The 14,939-nt window shown below is 35.8% G+C and overlaps 1 protein-coding gene across 5 annotated transcripts in view; it reads left to right on the top strand.

Annotated features, from left to right (window-relative positions):
* Positions 1 to 14,939, top strand: part of ABCB7 (ATP binding cassette subfamily B member 7) — a gene marked incomplete at its 3' end in the record, with an annotated part of 92,132 nt that overhangs the window by 19,122 nt on the left and 58,071 nt on the right. For 2 of the 5 annotated variants that reach the window (XM_084259243.1, XM_084259240.1), the window contains exon 2: positions 1,955 to 2,032. The exons of 1 other annotated variant lie outside the window; for it this stretch is intronic. In XM_084259243.1, coding sequence (XP_084115369.1) covers positions 1,955 to 2,032 — 78 coding nt within the window. Of the gene's footprint in view, positions 1 to 1,951; positions 2,033 to 14,939 lie in introns of all 5 variants that reach the window. 2 more of the 5 variants (XM_084259242.1, XM_084259239.1) reach the window with 1 other exon arrangement.

Genomic DNA, 14,939 nt, shown 5'->3' with positions numbered 1-14,939 from the left:
TTATTGCTATATTTTTGGAGATAGGGTGTTATAAATAAATTCAGGTTCTAGATTTATTGAAGAAATAAATTATAATAACTCAGTTATGATTTTTTAAATCCAATTAATAACAACAGCCTTTTCATTCCATTCCATAAAAACCATAGAATTTCAGTATTGGAAGGGACATCTAATCCAATCCATTAATTTTCAAAATCATGTTGCCCATCTCCACTTTTAAGAGAAAGATTTTTTTTTTGCTATAAATCCTTATTCAGGGTTTTAAAAGTAGAAGTAATCCTAAATTACAAATGCATTGTGTTCCAGAAGTGTTTGTAAGTCTGTTGTTTTAAAACTCAGAACATCTTTCCATATAAACAGTATTTTAAATAGTGTCAGGATTAGCCCTGAAAAGGAGTTTAGCCCATTATGTGATTGATATTTTTTCCTCTGCAATGAATAATGTTTTAGATAATCAGTGCTGATTCACTCTGGGGAACGCGGAGGAGATGACATTGTAGAGGAGAATACTGGGGGCGCTTTTTTTTAATCTGTATTTCTTAGGCTATGTAGTGCACATGTGTCCATTATATTGTGTTCTGAACTTTTTATATGTCTGAAATAGTTAATGAATTTAAAAATGCTATGAGCACTAGAAGTTTAATTTGAATATAAACACTTAAAATTGTTTTACCTTCAATCGTGATGTTTAAGGGAGAAAAATGGTTTGATTAGAGAAGGACTAAAAGATAGCTGGAAATTCTGAAGGGGTTCTATGCATACTTTCAAGGACTTAGATTAATGAAATTTGTTTTTATTTTGACCAATGTCAATGCAGAATGTATGTTTTTGCTGTTAGGTTAAGATGTGTTGCCAACATTCATCTTTTCCTATTGGCCATATAGGTATAGTTTTGAGAGAGAGAAAAGAAGGTGGATAGTCATTTACTTGATATGACTGGGCACATTTTCAAAGGCAGAGAAGATTAACTTGTATATGCATGTGCAAGCAAGGGTAAGATCTTGCTGGAGGCTTAGGGAAAACATGAAAATGAGGGAGTGAAACTTGCATGAGGTTTGAGTATAGAGAAAGACAGTGAGGAAAACAGTTGAGTTAAGCACCAGAAGTCATCAGTGACAGTGGATGGCTTTCAGAGGTTAAATGGTACATGGAGTAGTGTAGTTAACTTGGGTTCAGCAAGACAGTATAGTCATTAATGTTTTTGAAATTTTTATAATTCAGGGATTGTCATATATTTACAAATAGGCATAAGTAGAAATCAACTGTTTTTCATTACATATTAGAAAACAACTGAATTTTCTTAATAGCTTGCTTAGCTTTGTTTATAGAGGTTGTTTATGATGATTGGATTTTTGTTATTTTGCAGTATACAAAATTTACTTTTATGTTCAGACTTTAGTTCATTTGTGCAGCTCAATTATAGCTTAAGGAAAGACTAAGTATTACCTGCCTTTTGGGACAGACGACTTAAAGAAGTGCATTTTTCTTAGGAAAAGTTCATTTTAGAAGGATATGTGTCTGTCTTACTGATACCTATCTGTTATTACCATGGAGAGGTCTTTATTCTTCCTTTTTTAATTCCACTTTTGAAACATTCTGAGACAAAAATAGGCCCAAGGAGTCTTTCACTAAGACTAAAGAGGGAGCAGACACAAGGTACATAATTAAATATAGTAAAGGAAGTTAATAAAAGTAGTATCTGAAAAGAAACAAGTACAGAGAAACATAGAAAGAAATGGTATAAAGAGAAAATACAATTTGACACTTCTAATGAATAATATATTTGGACCATATGTTTTATATTATCATTTTAGGTATGTATTGAAAAGCATAACCATCTCTCTAACACTGGTTATGATTTTAGTTTTATGTATGTTTTTGGACAGTAAAGGATATCTTTGATTATTAATTGTCTACTCTGAAACTTCTTCCTCCTTTTTTTTCTCTTCAGCAGATCCCAGACACATTAAGGCATACCAGGTGGCAGAGACTAGGAAAAGGCAATTCGAAACAGATATTAGATGCTACAAGGGTAAGATTTTAAGCACACATTTCTTCTACGTGTATCTGGGAAAAGCATACAAGTCCTTAGAGTGTTTTCCAATTTATACTATACATAATTCCCACATACTTTTCATTTTTTTCTAAATACTGGCAAGATAAGAGGGATACTTCTGCAACTAGAAATGGAAAAAGAAATCTTGATATTTTTCTACCCTTAGAGAAATCCTTCTGAATCTCTTGAAATCAGTGTCAACTATAGTAACATTTTCAGAAAGCTTTTATAACTGTAATACCAGCCTGTTGACATCTAAATTTATTCTGGTATTCTGGTAATATGTATGTGATATTTGATATGCTGTGAGTTTTTCAGGTGAGTAGTTTCTTTAGAAGATGCTCAGATGGCAAAATATCAAGGGACTCTAAGCTTTTTAGAGCCCCTGTGGTAAGCGATGATGAGTTTACCTGTTGATGAGGGTTACTTTTCATTGCTAATGTAAGTTAAAATACCTTTAAAAATTCTCAGTTCTTTGAAATGAAACAAGTAAACCTCCAAATTACAGAAAGAGTGGAAAATTAGAAGCTGGTCTAAATCTTCAGTACTTCTTTTACTTTTTAATTCTGATTAACAATTATTTGCCATTAAGGCACAGTATATCTTTGTAATTTATTCATAGGCTATAGAAATTAGATTTTTCACCATTAAAGTTGCGTTTTTTTTTTTTTTTTTTTTTTTTTTTTTGTGGGACCCTCGCTGGGGGCCGGGGAACGAACCAGCGCTGCAGAGGCTGTGGGCAGCCTCGCAGCCCAGCACTCAACCGCTGCGCCACCAGGGGAGGCCCTTCACTATTAAAGTTTTAAGTTAGGGGAGAATGTGCTCAATCTTCTCATTGTTCATGACCCCATTAAATTGTTGTTCAGTCTTTTACAGTTAAAAAAAAGTCACAGAAGAGAGATTGTCACAGTAAAAAAATTACCTTTTGATGTTTTCCCTTTAAAAATGCTCTATGGGGCCTCCCTGGTGGCGCAAGGGGTTGGGACGCAACCTATGAAGCTGTCTGCAGCCACTGCAGCACAAGTTCAATCCTCGGCCGGCCAGGTAGCATCCCACATGGCGCAGCAGATCTTTCCTGACTTGCCCGCTGCTCCCCTCAGCAGTGTATTTCAGTCAATCTGCCCTTTCTTTTCCCCACTCTGTCTCTGATGAATCCTCTCACCCCCTACACCTCTGGCCTGTACCCCAGCTCTTATACACATAAATAAATAAATCTTAAAAAAAAATAAAAATGCTTTGTGATTGTTGGTCCAAAAATCAACATCCCATTTATGGCAATTATGTTTTGTTTCAATTGGTGAGAACAAGAAGGCATTTTTTGCTCTTTGTAATTCTGTTTTCATAACTTGGCCCACAGTTGTTATTGTTATGATTTGGTATTGATACACATTTGTGTTTATAAAGGACTGAGACCTTGTTCATTACTTATTGATTATCATGGCTATAAGAAGTTTATTATATACATGTACTTCATTTTTTTTAATTGAAGTGAGATCAACTTTTAGCATTATATAGGTTTACAGTGCTGGTATACAGCATTATATAGACTATAATATGTTTGCCACCAAAAGTCATGTTTCCATTCTTCACCAAACAATTGACAACTCCTGTTACCTACCACTCTTACTCCTTCCCTTCTAGCAATAACTATTTTGTTCTTATAGATTAAGAGATTGACATCGTTTTATTTGTTCATTTGTTTTGTTTCTTTATCTTCTACATATGTGTTATATCCTGCGGTGTTTTTTCCTCTATCTGACTGATTTCACACATAGCATAATACCCTCAGATCCAGCCATCTTGCTGCAAATGGCAGGATTTCATCTTTTTTTTTACAGCTGAGTAATCCATTGTGTATATAGTCATACATCACTTAATAACAGAGATACATTCTGAGAGAAATGCATTATAGGTAATTTCAGTTTTTGAATGACATAGAATAGTATTACACTAATCTAGATGGGGTAGCCTACTATATACCTAAGCTATATAATATAGCCTGTTTGGACCAGTATAATATATGTGGTCCATCACTGACCAAATGTTAACAACACAAGACTGAATACATCACATCTTCTTTAGTTATCTCTAAGGGGATGGTTAGTTCATATCCAAATCTTAACAGTTGTGAATAATGCTGCAATAAACATGGGGTGCATATATTTCATTGAATTCGTGTTCTTAAATTCTTCAGATAAACACCTATAAGTGGGGTAACTGTATCACATGGTATTTCTATTAGTTTTTTCCGGAATCTCCATACTGCTTTCCATAGTTGACTGGACCAGTTTATATTCCCACCAACAGTTTGCTAGGGTTCTTTTCACATCCTCACCAATACTTATTTTTCTTCATTTTTCATAAGTGTGATGTGATTATTTCATTGTTGTTTTGATTTGCATTGATGTAATGATAAAAGGTGATGAACATCTTTTCATGTGCCTGTTGACAATCTGAATGTCTTCTTTGGAGACCTGTTTATTCATATCCTCTGCCCATTTTTTTTATTGGGTTGTGTGATTTTAGGTGTGAGTTTTATGAGTTCTTTATATATTTTGGATATTAACCTTTTGTTGGATATGATTCTCTCATTCAGTAGGTTGTCCTTTCATTTTGACAATAGTTTCTTAAGCTGTGCAAAAGTTTGATGTAGTCCCATTTGTTTCTTTTGCTTTTTATCCCCCTTACCACTGTAGTTGAATCTCCAAAGACCTCTGTAGGGCTGATGTCAAGGAGCTTATTGCCTAGGTTTTCTTCTATATATTTTATTTTATGGGAATCTTTTTTTAAAGATTTATTTATTTATGTATACAGGAGCAGGGGTGTAAGCCAGAGGTGCGGGGGCAAGGGCAGGTGAGAGGATTCTCCAGAAACAGAGTGGGGAGCAGAACAGGCAGATCTACTGAAATATACTGCTGAGGGGAGCAGTGCGCAAGACAGGAGAGGCCTGCTGTGCCATGTCGGTTAGCTCCCAGGCTGGCCTGGAATTAAATTCATGCTGCAATGGCTGGTGATAGCTTGACAGTGAGTGCTGTGTCTTTAACCATTGCACCACCAGGGAGGCTTTATGGGAATCTTACATTAAAGTCTTTAATATGCTTTGACTTATTTTTTGTGTACCATGTTAGCTAGCGGTGTAGTCCATTCTCCTACTTGCAGCTATCCATTTTTCCCAGTACCATTTATTGAGATTTTCCCACTCCATTGTATATGCTCTTAGCTTCTTGTCATATATATGGGTTTATTTCTGGGCTCTCAGTTCTATTCCATTGATATGTGTGTCTCTTTTTATTCCAACAACATGTTGTTTTGATTACTGTCACTTTGTAGTATGTTTTCAATTGGGAGCTTGTGATGCCTCCATTTTTTTCTTTTTACTCAGAATTGTTTTTTGGGTCTTTTGTCATTACAAGTATATTTTGTGATTTTTTTCCCCCCTTCTATTTCTTTCTTTCTTTTTTTTTTTTTTTTGTGGGACCCTCGCTGGTGGCCGGGGAATGAACTGGCTGCTGGCAGCCTTGCAGCCCAGCGCTCACCGCTGCACCACCAGGGGAGGCCCTCCCCCTTCTATTTCTATGAGGAATTCTATTGGGATTTTGCTAGGTTACACTGAATCTGTATATTGCTTTATTTAATATGGTCATTTTAACAATGGCCAAATTAACCATAAAGAACAATTTGTTCTTCTATTCCATGAGCATAGAATATCTTTCTCTTTCTTTGTATATTTAATTTCTTTCAAAAATAGTATAATTTTTCTGCAAAGATCTTTCACCTCCTTCAATAAATTTATTTTTATGTATTTTAACAGAGGTGAAATGTCAATCTTTAATTAGATTCTTGCCAAAAACAGATTTTAAACAGGGTAACTCCAACCAATATTCTTGAAGTATTTTCAAAATCTAGCATATTTTTTTTTACATTTATAAGAAAAGCTTTTTTAAACAGCAGTTCATAACTTTTGTTTCTCTGATAGTGGAAAACTTGAAAGAGTAATGATGTGAAATATTTCAGATGACTTTGAATTTTTTTAAAGAGCTGTGCTCTGTCATGCCAAGAACTTGATTCATTTATATAAATGAATTATTTGTGGCCCTCAAAGCTTTTAAGACTTAGATGGTGTGCTACTGACATAATTTTTCTCTTTTAAAAATTGTATTGGGGGCCTTCCTGGTGGCATAAGGGGTTTAGACACAACCTATGAAGCTATCTGCAGCCACTGCAGCAAGAGTTTGATCCCTGGCCAGGGAGCTGCCCACATGGTGCAGCAGACCTCTCCTGACTTGCCCGCTGCTCCTCTCAGCAGTGTATTTCAGTCACTCTGCCAGTTCTGTTCCCCACTGTTTCTGGTGAATCCTCTCACCCTCCACACCTCTGGCCTCTAACCCAGTTCTTGTATGCAAAAATAAATAAATCTTTATAAAACTAAAAAAATAAAAATTGTATCTTATTTTTATTCAGGTGAATTGATTTACAGCACTGTGTATCATTTAGGGATATAGTTTTACACTGTACAATGGGACTCACATCACACTACCTGCCCCTCTGGTAGCCTCAATACTACTGTCAGATTTCTTAGGTTTATTTTTGTTTAGTGTTGTCTGTTCCTTTGTTTTATTTCCCTATATTCACCATATCAGTGAAGTATTTTTCTTTCTCCTTCTGACTTATTTCGCTTAGCACAATCCCCTCCAGTTCCATTCATGTTGTTGCAAATGGCAAGATTTCATTTTTCGCATGGCTCAGTTATAGTCTACTGTGTAAACACAACATCTATTTTATTCACTAATCTGTTCTTGGGTACTTGATTATTTCCATAAATTGGCTATTGCAAATAGTGTTGTAATGAACATAGGATCTTATATGTCCCTTTGAATTATTCTTTTTTTATTCTTTGACTAAATATCTAGCTGTAGAATAACTGGATCATGTGGAGAATCTATGTTTAATATTTTGAGTAAACTCTGTACTATTTTCTGTAGGGCCTGGACCAGTCTACATTCTAAACAAATAGTGTAAAAGGGTACATTTTCTTCTACATGCTCTCCAGTTTTCGTGAGCCTCGTCTTTTTGACAAGGGCCATTCTTAGGGGTGTGAGATGATTTTGATTTGCATTTCCCTGATAAGTAATGATGAGCATTTTTCATGTGCCTGTTGACCATCTGTGTGTCTTTAGAGGAGTGTCTATTTAGTGTTTCTGTGCATTATTTGATTGGGTTGTTTACTTTTTGTTGATTTGTGTGAGTTCTTTGTAGATAGTGGATAGTAGCCCTTTATTGGATTATGATGTGCAAATACTTTCTCCTATTCATTAGGGTGTCTTTTCATTTTAATGATGGTTTCTTTTGCTGTGCAGGAGCTTATTAGTGTGATGTAAGTTCCATTTTAGTGATGCTCTTTCTTCAAATCTATGATTAAGGAATAACTTTACATTTCTTTGTGTCTTTTTTTATTTTTTAATAATGTCTTATATTTTTCATTGTTCAGGTCCTTCACTTTTTGTGGGTTTATTCCTGATGTTTAATTATGTTTGATGTGATGTGATTGTAAATTGTAAATTTTCCTGATTTCTTTCTCTTACAGTTCATTGTATATAGGAATGCAACTAATAGTTGTGTATTGATTTTGTAGCCTTTTACTTCACTGTACTGAATTATTGTTTCTAAATATTTATTGGAGTCTTCAGGGTTTTCTGTGTATATTAGCATGTCATCTGCAAATAGTGACAGTTTTACATATTCTCTCCCAATTTGGATGTCTTTCTTTTGCCTTCTTGCTCTATCTCGGACTTTGAATGCTATGTCCAATAGCAGTGGTGAGAGTTGACATCCCTTTAATGTACAGTTTTTCACCATTTAGTAAAGTTTTCTCTGGTTTTGCATATATGGCCTATAATATGTTGTGGCATATCCCTTCTATTACTATTTTATTCAGAGTTTTTATCATAAATGGATGCTGTAATTTGTGATTCTTTTGATGTATTGTTCAATTTGGTTTGCTAAGATTTTGTTGAGGATTTTTTCATCGATTTTCATTAGGATTATTGGCTGTAATTTTTTTGTTTGTTTGTGATACCTAATTGTGCTTTTGGTTTTAGTAATGTTGGCCTCATAAAATGTATGTGGAAGTATTCTCTCTTGCTCAGTTTTTTTGAAGAGTTTTATGATGGATAGGTATTAGTTCATTTTTGAAGGTTTGGTAGAACCTTCAAATGATTTGGTCCTGGTCTTTTGTTTGTGAGAGTGTTTGATAAATGCTTAAATTGCTGTGCTTGTACTCAATCTGTTCAGGCTGGAAGGTCTATTTTATCTGATGTGAGTGTGACTGTCCCTGCATTTTTTAGGATACCATTTGCTGTTAACCCCCCTACCCCAGCCATTTTCTCTATACCTATATTTTGTTTGCTTGTTTTTTTTTAGAACAGAAAAGGTGTATTTATTGAAATACCCTGTAAGGGAGCAAAGGATGAGATGGGAGATGTCTGCCTGTAGCTCTGTTTTTTTTTTTTTTAAACTCAGATGGATCTTCTGAAGACAGCAGGAGGTTGGTCCAGTCAGCTGCTCTGTGTCTTTTTTTTTAAGATTTATTTATTTATTTATACAAGCACAGGGTACAATCAGAAGTGTGGGAGGGTGAGAGAATTCACTGGAGTCAGAGCAGAGAGCAGAGCAGGCAGATGGACGAAGTACATTGCTAAGGGGAGCAGCGGGTGCCAGAAGAGGTCTGTGCACCATGTGGGACCCTCACCCAGTGGCCGGGGATTGATCCCGCGCTGCAGAGGCTGCGGGCAGCTTCTCAGCCCAGTGCTCAACTGCTGCGCCACCGGGGAGGCCCTGCTCTGTGTCTTTTGATTGGTGAGTTCAGTTACAATTGTCTTTTGATTGGTGAGTTCAGTTACAATTAGGGTGATTATTGATATATAAGGAGTTGCTACTGCTGTTTTCACTTTGGTTTTCTGGTTCTATTTCCTCATTCAGTTTTTTGTGCAATTTCTTCTCTTCACTTTTCATAGGAGAGCTCCTTTCATCCTCTTGTAGGGAGATCTGGTATTGGCAAACACCTTCTGCTTGTCTTTCTCTGGGAAGACCTTAATTTCTCCTTCATTTCTGAAGGAGGTCATTACAGGATACAGATTTCTTGGCTGGCAATTTTATCTTAAGTATTTCGAATACTTCATTTCATTCTCTCCTTGCCTGTTAAGTTTCTGCTGAGGTATATGAGAAAGCCTGATGGTTTATCTGTTATAAGTTTATAAATTTTCTTTTTTTTTAAAGATTTATTTATTTATACAAGAACCGGGGTACAGGCCAGATGCGCGGGAGGGTGAGATGATTCACCAGAGACAGAGTGGGGAACAGAACAGGCAGATGGACGAAATACACTGCTGAGGGGAGCAGCCGGTGAGACAGGAGAGGTCTACCGTGCCATGTGGGACCCTCGCCGGCCGGCCGGGATCAAACCTGCCCTGCAGAGGCTGCCGATAGCTTCACAGTGCTGTGCTCAACCGCCTGCGCCACCAGGGGAGGCCCAAGTTTGTAAATTTTCTTTAGCTGCCTTCAATGTTTTTCGTTTGTTTTGATCTCTTGATCATTTACTACTATGTGTCTTGGTGTCTGTGTCATTGCTTTTGATAACCATGGTGTTTGCTTGCTTCATGGACTTGTGTATTCACTATCTTTTCCAGGAGTGGAAAGTTTGCCTCTGTTATTATATCTTTAAATAGTCTCTTTTCCTCTCTTCCCTTTCTAGGATGCACGTTACCCTTATGTTGCCTTTCCTAATGGCATTGGATAATTCTCAAAGTGTTTTTTCCAATTTAAAAAAAAATCATATTTTCTTTCTTCTTCCTCATAGGTCCTTAGTGCAGTACTATCTTTGAGTTCACTGATTTGGTTCTCTATTTTGTCTATTCTACAGCATTGTCGAGATTTGTTTTTCTTTTGATCTCATTTTATTTCTTTTGATCTCATTTATTGAGTTGCTACATCCTAAATATCTGTTGCTTTTTTTTTAAAAGCTTTAGGTTCTATTTTATGTTCATTGATTATATTTTAGAGCTCATTTATTTGTCTTTCTGAATTTTGTTTTTTCTCTTTGATCAGTTTTTCTAAATTTTCTTTTATCACTTTGATTTACCGTTCTGAGACTTTTTTCTCTTTGAGTGTATTATATCAATTCTGAACTCTTTATCTGATATGAAAATATTATGTTACATGTTTTTCTGTTTGTGTTCTGTAGAGGTGTTCTTACCTTGTGATGTCATTCTCTTGAGGTCTTAGGTTGCAATGTGTTATGTATATTTTTTGTCTATTGATACTATTGAAGTCGTCTCTTTTTTGATATTGATAGCAGTAACTTATATAGAGTTGTACTAATTTTACTTTTCCCACATGTGATACTTTGTTTCTGTTTGATTTGATTTGATTTTTTTTTTCACTTTTTGTAGCTTCTGTAGATACCCAGAGTTGTTTTGCAGTTGCTGAGTCAACAGGGTATGGCAGGGGCCTAGAGGGGTCAAGCTGTTGGACTGGGGGTGGCTGACTCATGTTTGTGAGACACTGCTGATGTCCCTCTTTTCTGGGGTTCACGATCAGAGACTCAGCCTTCTTTATGCACTCAGTGCACCTCCTGAGGTAAGAACCAATACTAGGTGGTAGAGAAAGGAGTGGAGACTAGAGCACCTGCTCTGATCTTATTTTTACCAGGGACCCAGACTGTGTGGAGCATCCCAGCTCCTCCGCATAGATTTCCTCTTGTTCATGCCTGTGTGCAGACATAGAACCTCTGCTCTCACCCTGTCCTTGTCTCTTGACTCTACTTATAGCCCTGCTGACTGTGTCCCTTGCCCCAGTGTGCAAACTCTAGTGTCTCCTCTCTTGCTACCTTCAGTTTGATGTAGTTGAACTTCTCAGTGCCTCAGCTGAAATCTGCATTTGTCTCCAATGTCCAAGGGCATGTTCAAATCTCACTTGTAGCCACAGGCCTTTCTTGATGCAGTATCACCTGGTTATATGCTAGATGTTACTTTGTATTAATAGTGAAGCCAGGAACCTCCTCTGTTGCCATCTTGGTGAGTTCCAGTCCATCTTTAGGAAGAGGCTAGGTCACCTGTTCTGGAGGGCACCACCAGCCTCACACAGACACTGCTTTACCACTGCTGCTTGTACAGGGGGATACTATTTTGCTACTCTAAGAGTTTTAGCCAGTCCTGGCACTGTCCTTGCCACATTTACACCTCCACCTCTGCAAACCAGGCACTGCTAAGACCATGTTTTTGCCACATTGGCCCTGTCTGCTCCACTGTGTCTGCCCCATTGTTTTATTCTTTTTAATATAATTATAAATTATTTTTATTTTCCTTATTTCTACCTTTTTTGGTAGTTCATTTTTTCTTGATTGTAATAGAGCAGATAATTGTGTATTAATTTTGTAGTCTACAGCTTTATTTGTTTAATTTATCTGATAATTTTTTTAATTGTAGTCTGGAGTTTCCTATGTATATTATTATAGCCATCTACAAATAGTGTCAGTTGTACTATCTTTCCAACTTGGAAATCTTTTATTTCCTTTTCTTGTGTAATTTTTATGGCTAGTAATTCCAATATTAAATAGTGATGAGAGTGGATGAACATCCTTGTCTTGTTTCTGATTTTAGATGTGAAACTTTGTTTTTTCTTGTTAAGTATGATGCTAGCTATGAGTTTCTTATGGTTCTCATTATATTTTGTTGAGAGTTTTGGCCATCAGTGGATGTTGAAACTTATTAATTGCTTTTTCTGCAATTATTGCATATTATTCTGCATATTATTGCATATTATTGCATATTATGATCATATTATTTTTGTCTTCTCTGTTCTTGATTGATGTATCATGTTGCTTTGCATATTTTGAACCATCTTGCATCCCTGTAATAAAATCCCACTTGATCATGGTGTTTGATTCTTTTAATGTGTTGTTGAATTTGGTTTGCTGAGTATTTTTGCATTTGTGTCTTCAGGGATACTGGTCTATAGTTTTCTTTTTATGTACAGAACATTTGTTTTGTTTGTAAGTGTTTGAGAAGAATAGATATTAATTCTTACGTGATAGGTTGGTAGACATCACTAGGAAAGCCCTTGGACCCTGAGCTTTTGTTTTGAGGGAAGGTCTTGGTTTGCTGTTTCAATTTCTTTTCTAGTGATTGGTGTGTTCACATTGTTTGTTTCTACTTGATATATTCTTGAAGTGTGTATATTTCCAAAATTTTGTTTATTTTTTGTAGATTGTGGCATATGAACACCATATAGTTCTTTATAATATGCTCTTATAATTTGTATTTCTCTTGTATATGCTGTAACTTCTTTTGGTTCTGATTTTTTTTTTATTTTCTCTTTTCTCTGTGAGTCTTGCTAAAGGTTTGTCTAGCTTGTTTATATTTTCAAAGAAGCAACTATTGGTTTCATTTATGTGTTGTATTTTTATCTCTATTTCATTTATTTTCATGCTACTATTTATTATTTCCTTCCTTCTGATGACTTTTGGCTCCTTTTGTTTGTTTATCCTAGTTCTTTTAGATGTAAGGATTTTTTTTTCTTTTTTTTCCTTTTTTTTAGGTTTTGTCTTTTTTTATGTTTAATGTATTTTATTTATATAATTCTTACATCATTTTTCATTTTTGCACAATTTATGCATTTTCATTTTAGTTATATTCCCCATACAATTGCACACCCCTTATTTTGACCCTAATCCCTCCTCTCCCCTCTGCCCCCGCCCCCTGGCATAGTGTGTCTCTGGTTTATAGTTACTTGTTGATTTTGATTTTTTCTTTGTTATAATTAGTCTTTTCCCTGGTCCCTTGTTTAGGTTTTCTAAATTCCTGCTATGAGTAAGACCATCCGGTATTTTTCTTTTTCTTTCTGGCTTATGTTGCTGAGCATGATCCCTTCCAGCTCCATCCATGTTGCTGCAAATTGCATGAGATTATCTTTTTTGATTGCTGAGTAATATTCCATTATGTATATGTATACATCTTCTCGATCCAGTCATCTATTTTTGGGTGTTTGGGTTGTTTCCATAGCTTAGCCATTGTGAATAGTGCTGCTACAAACAGGGGTACAGGTGCCCTTTTGAATTATGTTTCTGTGTCCTTTGGGTAAATACCTAGGAGTGGAATTGCTGGATCATATGGAAGCTCTATCTTTAGTAGGTTCAGGAATCTCCCTACAGCTTCCGTTGGTTGGGCCAGTTTGCACTCCCAACAGCAGTGCAAGAGAGTTCCTTTTCCTCCACATCCTCGCCAGCATTTGTTGTTGTTAGTTTTTTTAATATGTGCCATTCTCACAGGTGTAAGATGGTATCTCATGGTAGTTTTGTTTTGCATTTCCCTGATTACAAGTGATGTTGAACATTTTTTCATATGCCTGTTGGCCATTTGCATTTCCTCTTCAGAGAAGTTTCTTTTTAGCTCTTCTGCCCATTTTTTGACTGGGTTATTTACTTTGTTTTTGTTGAATCTCATCAGCTCTTTGTAGATTTTTGTGATCAGTCCTTTATCATTAGTGTTGTGTGCAAAAATGTTCTCCCAGTCGGTGGGGTTTCTCTTTGTTTTTGTTATTGTCTCTTTTGCTGTGCAGAAGCTCTTTAATTTGATGTAGTCCCAGCTGTTTATCTTTGCCTTCACTATCACTGCTTTGGGTGATGTGTCTGTAAAGAAGTTTTTGAGGTGCATGACATGTAGTGTTTCGCCTGTATTTCCTTCTATATATTTTATGATTTCAGGTCTTATGTCTAGTTCTTTAATCCTTTTTGAGTTGGTTTTTGTGCACGGTGTGAGGTAATAGTCAAGCTTCATTCTTTTGCATGTGGCTACCCAGTTTTCCCAGCACCATTTATTAAACAAACCTTCGTTGCTCCATTGCATATTCTTTGCTCTTTTGTCAAAGATTAGTTGACTGTAAATCTGTGGGTTTATTTCTGGATTTTCTATTTGGTTCCATTGGTCCATGTGTCTGTTCTTGTTCCAATTCCATGCAGTTTTGATTATTATGACTTTGTAGTATAGTTTGAAATCTGGGAGTGTGATGCCTCCATTCCTTTTTTTTTTTTTTTTTTCAGGAGAGCTTTGGCTATTCAGGGTTTTTGGTGGCCCATATGATTCATCAATATTTGTTCTATTTCTTTGAAGAATGTCATTGAAATTTTTATTGGAATATCATTGAATTTGTAAATTGCTTTTGGTAGGATGACCATTTTGATAATGTTAATTCTTCCAATCCATGAGCAGGGGATGTCTTTCCATTTCTTTGCATCTTCTTCTATTTCTTTTAACAGTGTTTTATAGTTTTATTTCTATAGGTCCTTTACCTCTTTTGTTAGCTTTATTCCCAAGTATTTGATTTTTTTGTTTCAATAATAAAAGGAATGGTTTTCTTGATTTCTTCTTCAGATTGATTAATTGTGTATGGGAAGGCTACTGATTTTTGTGTGTTGATTTTGTATCCTGCCACTTTACTAAACTGATTGATTAGTTGAATTAGTTTTTCTGTGGAGTTTTTAGGGTTCTCTGTGTATATTATCATATCATCTGCGAATAGTGATAGTTTGACTTCTTCCTTGCCTATTTGGATTCCTTTTATGTCTTTCTTTTTTTCTATTGCTCCGGCTAGGACTTTCAGTATTATATTGAAAAGCAGTGGTGAGAGTGGACATCCTTTTCTTGTTCCAAATCTTAATGGAAATGCTTTCACCATTGAGAATGATATTGGCTATGGGCTTGTCATATATGTCCTTTATGATGTTGAGGTATGTTCCTTGTATCCTGAGTATTTCAAGGGCCTTTATCATAAATGGATGTTGTACTTTGTCGAAAGCTTTCTCAGCATCTATTGATATTATCGTATTTTT

The sequence above is a fragment of the Talpa europaea genome, assembly GCF_964194135.1.
Source record: "Talpa europaea genome assembly, chromosome: X".
Lineage (NCBI taxonomy): Eukaryota > Metazoa > Chordata > Mammalia > Eulipotyphla > Talpidae > Talpa > Talpa europaea.
The sequence above is the reverse complement of the archived record's forward strand: the minus strand, read 5'-3'. Positions and strand labels throughout refer to the sequence as shown.